Consider the following 6,000-nt stretch of genomic DNA (forward strand, 5'->3'; position numbering starts at 1 on the left):
CTTGCCTCTCTCACTTCCTGTTTGTTTCTAAGTGCCTTTCTTAGAGCCCAGTTTATTCTCAGTCTAGAATGTAGAACTCTTTAATTTTAGAATACTGTCCTCTTGGGTGCCTGGCTGGTTCAGTCGGTTAAGCGTCTGCCTTCGGCTCAGGTCATGATCCCAGGGTCCTGGGATCAAGCCCCACGTAGGGGCTCCCTGCTCAGAGAAGAGTCTGCTTCTCCCTCTCCCTCTGCCCCTCCCTGCAGCTTGCGCTCGTTCTCTCTCTCTCTCTTTCACTCTCTATCTCAAATAAGTAAATAAAATCTTTAAAAAAATAATAAAGAACACTGTCCTCTCACAAATGGGCCAAACACATTGGCTGCTCATAATGATCTTCCACACCTTCTCTTCTCAGTACTTACCTGGGCTCCCTGCTTCTCCCCTTGTTCCCCTAAGTTTTCAAGTTGGCTGCTAGAGTGATCCTTTTAAGACCTGAGTCAAACCATAGCAGGCGTCTGCCCAGAACCATCTGAAGGCCTCCTGGCTCATGCAGGGTATAAGCCAAATCCTTACAATGGCCCTATAAAACCTTAGCTCTGGGACTTCACAACTTCTGCCCCTCCTTTATGGTGCCCAGCCACCCTGGCCTCCTGACAGGTCCTTGAGCATGCCCCAAAAAAAGGAAAAAAGAAAAAGAAAGCTGCAGCCTTTCACTGGCTGTGCCCTCTGCCTACAGCTCTTTCCCCAGATACCCATGGGACTCGTTCCTCACAGACATCTTTAATCAAATGTCCTTTCTCGCTGTAGTCTTCCCTGACTTGCTTTTTAAAACTGTAACCACCTCATTGCCAGTATTCCCTGTCCCCCTTCTACACTTTATTTTCCTTCGTGATCTTACCTGCCATATATATTTCACTTATTCATGACCCTCTTCCCCCCTAGAATACAAGCTCCATGAAGTTAGACATTTCTGTCCAATTAGGTCACTAATGTATTCCCTGTGCCTAGAAGGGTGCCTGGCATACACAGCTGATTTTATTTTATTTTATTTTATTTTAAGATTTTATTTATTCATCTGAGAATGAGAGAAAGAACACGAGAGGAGAGAGGGTCAGAAGCAGAAGCAGACTCCCCACTGAGCAGGGAGCCCGATGCGGGACTCGATCCTGGGACTCCAGGATCATGACCTGAGCTGAAGGCAGCCGCTTAACCAACTGAGCCACCCAGTCGCCCCACACAGCTGATTTTAAATTCATTGACTTGACCCTCTCTTACTTTGCTTTCCTCTGATGTCAATTTCACGTAAAGATGTCTGCAGGACAGCCTCAAGTCTCTCCATTCTTCATATTCCCTTCCTATCACAGTAAAAAATCCCTTCTGTAGAAAAGTTAGACCCTCTCTGTCCATTCTTTGGATATCATTTAGAAATGTTCCTATTATCTTCAAGAGGTTGTAGTATGAATGACCATCGTATTATAGGAAGCAGTTGCCTCTTTTAATTCATATTAATTTTTTTTTTAGATTTAAAGGAAGCAAGAAAGATGATATTCTGGGAGTTTCATATAATAGGTTGATTAGAATCGATGCAGCCACTGGGATTCCAATTACAACATGGAGATTCACAAATATGAAACAGTGGAACGTCAACTGGGAAATCCGACAGGTACACTAAAAGTTTTCTGTATATTCAGTGTTGAGGCTATAAATGTGTGTTCCATCAGAGTTGTAGATTACTCTGTTCATATATGTAGAATTCAGAAACCACAAGCGTGTGCCAGTTGTCTGCTAAACTAATCATAGGCAGTCCTGGGCAGTTCACTAACAAGTACAGGCCAAATGGTTTTGAATTAACCCCACAAGTTGGCTTAGCCTCCATCTGGACTTTCCATACAGACTCTAAAACTGCTGAGCAGTTTGATTAGTTTCCTTCAACTCAGCATAGGATTATGTAAGATGCTGATAACTGCTTAGCAGAAATTGTCTGAGATGGGGCTGTCATCCAAAATGATTCCAAAAAGGCTTCATCTGATTGGCTGCCAAGAGGTCTAACCTGTCGAGGACTCAGAGGCTCAACTGCCCACCTGGAGAGCAGTCCAGCCCCCAAAGGGAAAAACTGCTAGAGAAGCAAGAGACGTGAGCAGGGATGACTAAGGAAAGCTTTGCCCCCTGAGTTAAGGAGCCCCCAAACCCTCTGTCTCCCATCAATTGCAGTTGCACCCCGGGGGGCTAAGGTCAAGCCAGGGCTATAGCAAGGGAAATTCTAGATCAAGTCAGAGGCACCTTAGCATCCAGCTGATTTAAAACATTCTGATGGGGCGCCTGGGTGGCTGAGTTGGTTAAGCGACTGCCTTCGGCTCAGGTCATGATTCTGGAGTCACAGGATTGAGTCCCACATCAGGCTCCCTACTCAGCAGGGAGTCTGCTTCCCCTCTGACCCTCCCCCCCCATGCTCTCTCTGTCTCGTTCTCTCTCTCAAATAAATAAATAAAATCTTTAAAAAAAAAAAATTCTGATGTTGCTGATCTAGAATTCTCATTTCTCCTTCGTTTTCTCATTTTTCCAGTAGAAAGCCTAGAGGAATGGGAGGAGACTCACACCTTTTTTTTAAAGAACTGTGGATTCCTCTCAGCAGGGCTGTTAACCATGTGGGCACCCATTTATAGAATAAAAGTTTGAGATTAGGTGACCTCTCAGGCAGTGGCTCTAAAACCTTGTTGCATATTAGCATCACCCGGGAGCTTTAACATCCTACCGCCCGGACCACACCACAGACCCATCAAATCCCATTCTCTGGGAGTGGGAGCCTGGCAGCAGCTTTTAAAGGTCCACCAGTGATTCCAATGGGCAACCAAGGTTGAGAACCAGTGAAATCTGTTTCTTCCAGTATTTAGAGTTTATGACTTTGAGCTGGGAAGGGGTGCAGGGCTGTTGGGTGTAGGAAAATTCAGGTGAGCCTTTTAGTCTCCATTAAAGAGTCTGCAAAGCACCCTGCCCCTTGACAGAGGGAGTGCTTAGGAAGTTCTTAATATCTAAACATGAGCGACCAAAAATAAGCATGTGTGTTGGGGATGTTTTGCCAGGTGTGCGGCATAGTTGAGACCACCAGAGGGCGCACAGAGAGCAAAGACTTGTTGGCTGTAAGCGTTTAATGGAAGTGGTGACTGGGGGGGTTTTTTTGGTTGGGTGAGGTTTTTGTGGATTTTGGGGGGAGGAGGGGAGGGAAATCATCTATAAGCCACCTAAGCAATTCTCAGCCCTGGGGTCATCACAAGGCAGTTTTTGTCTTTTTTTTTTAAGATTTTATTTATTTGACAGAGAGAGAGAGAGAGACAGAGAGGGAACATAAGAAGGGTGAGTGGGAGAGGGAGAAGCGGGCTTCCCGCCGAGCAGGGAGCCCAATGCGGGGCTCAATCCCAGGACCGTGGGATCATGACCTGAGCAGAAGGCAGACACTTAACGACTGCGCCACCCACGTGTCCCTTTCACAAGGCAGTTTTTTCCTCATTTTCCTTGAAGTGTTTAAGCTTACCTGTGCCTTCCTCTTCCAGGTGGCAATTGAATTTGACCAGAATGTCTCCATCGCGTTCACCTGCCTGAGTGCGGACTGCAAGATCGTGCATGAATACATCGGTGGCTACATTTTCTTGTCCACTCGGTCTAAGGACCAGAATGAGACCCTTGACGAGGACCTGTTCCACAAGCTGACTGGTGGTCAGGAATGAAGCAAAGCCGACCTGCCTACACACAGAGGGTGAGCCAAGGATGGTCCTTCCTGGACAGATGGGATCCTTGGCTCGCACGGTGTGTACATTGCAGACTGACAGCACATACTCACCACCGGTCACTCAGATGAGGATCCTCATCCCATTTCAGACACACTGCCTAGCAGATCCTTTTCCTTTCTGTACCTTGTCCTACCAGTGATGGAAGGGGCCTCAGTTGCCTTTTCTGTAAAATGGGTGGGTGGGAAACAGGCTAGTAGACAAAGATTGCGCTGTGGCCCAGGATGGAGCTACAGTTCTGTGACTTGCAGACCCTGCAGGTCTATGGCTAGAAGTCACCAGAATGCTTCTCTGCTTTGTTGCTAAGTCAGCAAAAGACAGAAAGGTCGAAAGCACAGTAGCCAGGGACGGATCTTATTCCTTAACTCAGGTATAAAAAGTAATTTGTCTTTCCTAACAGAACCACTTTTAGCTCCTATCCTGTGAAAATGGCAGAGGGAGTCCCCACACACACATAGACTTTCGCCCTATAGGTCAAGGGAGGGGAGAGGTGGCGTTACCTGGTGCTGTTTGGTGACAAGGGGTCAGAGCAGTGAGCTTCAAGGTCATCAGTTCACAGTGACTTCCGCGGAGGTGACTACTGCCCCATCTGGCCTTGGACATTGGTCCCCTCAGGTTACTTCTACCACCTGCAAGGCCTATTGCGTTCCTGAGGGTCCCTCAGCCACCTTTAAGTCTTTCTGGATGACAGGGGTGATGCAGAGGTACAGGGAAATCCATTCCTCAACGACGCTGCAGGTCTCAACTGCTGTTCCTCTGAGCTGGGGCTCAGGAAGATGGGTCCAGTTCTGTTTATAAAAACCACATCCCCACATCGGGGCTTACTACGGGGTCTCCCTCCCAGCTGGTCAGGGAGAGAAAGACAAGCCCATTCTCAAAGACCACCAAGTTCAAGAGCTGATGGCTCCCCCCCTCCCCTGGCTTCTGTGTACATTTTGTAAATCAGGAGCCAATAACAGACTTCTGTTTTCTCTGCTTTTTGCTCTGTCATCTCTGCCTCAAGACATGGGCATGAGCCAGGTAATCACTGCCTCAGTTGTCATTTTCTGCTTTGCTTTGTCAGCTTTGAGACGAGTGGGTTTTGAGAAGGAAAGAAGTGCTATCCGGGGTAGAGGGAAATATCAGATGGTATTTAATTATGTTTTTATGAATGTTCTGCCACAGAAGGGACTTGGACTGCAAAGGTAAAGCAGAGGCTCCATTTCCATTCTGAAATTCTTTTAGGATGCAAAACTCTGAGGGCCTGGCCAGAGCTCAGATGCCCCAAAACATCACCTGTTGCTTTCTTTTAAGACCAGAGATCTTCCACAGCTCTAAGAGACACATTAGGACAGCCTCGTCTAGGGAACCCCAAGCCCTGAGCTGGAAGCTGTTACTGGAAATTCCTCTTTAAGCCTCTCCTTAGAGGTGAAGGCTCATGAAACTCCCCAGGCACCAGGTGAACTTCTGAGGCCTCGCTTAAAGCTTGGACGTGGCTTAGGCACTTGGCAGATCTGGTCCACGTCATAAAGACCTTAGTTTGAAATGTTTTGTATAGAAACTAGCGCTGAGCATACTGTTCAGCTTGGTGTTGGTCATTTCTGTATAGTCTTGGGCTCTATTATTTTAGAACCTAAGTCAGGTCTTTAAGAGTATGTCAGGCCCTACATGAAAATAATGCTCCTGGATGTCACATTTTACCTGTCTGCTGCCCAGTACAGCTCTGTATCCTTTACCAAAGCTAGACCTTCAGTGTGACCCTCATCCTTAGCTTTTCATGGTTGTCTGATATTTCCATGAAAACATTCAAAGGAGTTGACTGGTTTTAACCAAACTTTCTGAGGAACATTTCTTCCCTGACCTCACTGCCACATCCCAAAGGAATAAACAAGTGTGACAAGAAAACCTTAAATGCTGCTATTCCAAAGAGCAACTTAAGGACTTTTTTTTACATTGGGTACAAAAGGTCATCAGACTCCCTGTGATGAAATTTTAAATTAATGTGTGCCTTTCAGCCTCATATGCTTTCTTATCTACACTAGATGGGGAAATCTGCATTTATTATTATTTTATAGGACTTTTTTAAATAAAAGCTTTATATGGATTTGAGTATGGTCTGGTTGCGTCCTCTCCACTCTGCTGTCTCTGAAAAGGTTAATATTTTCTCCCCCCTGAAAAAGGAATGTAACTTTCAGGTTAAGGCATACTTTCCCTCACAGTTCCAAGATCCGAGCCCATTCTTCCCAGTGAGATTGACTTA

The 6,000-nt window shown here is 46.2% G+C and overlaps 1 protein-coding gene across 1 annotated transcript in view; it reads left to right on the forward strand.

Annotated features, from left to right (window-relative positions):
- FERMT1 (FERM domain containing kindlin 1) overlaps window positions 1-5,783 on the forward strand; it is a 30,168-nt gene extending 24,385 nt beyond the window's left edge. The window contains exons 13-14 of the mRNA XM_045883823.2: window positions 1,501-1,642; window positions 3,528-5,783. Of these exons, the coding sequence (XP_045739779.1) occupies window positions 1,501-1,642; window positions 3,528-3,701 (316 nt within the window). The 3' untranslated portion in view covers window positions 3,702-5,783. The remainder of the gene's footprint in view (window positions 1-1,500; window positions 1,643-3,527) is intronic.
- Window positions 5,784-6,000: the final 217 nt, after the last annotated feature.

This window comes from Mirounga angustirostris, unplaced genomic scaffold (assembly GCF_029215605.1).
Source record: "Mirounga angustirostris isolate CCGP_5_RB_7025 unplaced genomic scaffold, mMirAng1.0.hap1 SCAF_10, whole genome shotgun sequence".
Classification (NCBI taxonomy): Eukaryota; Metazoa; Chordata; class Mammalia; order Carnivora; family Phocidae; genus Mirounga; species Mirounga angustirostris.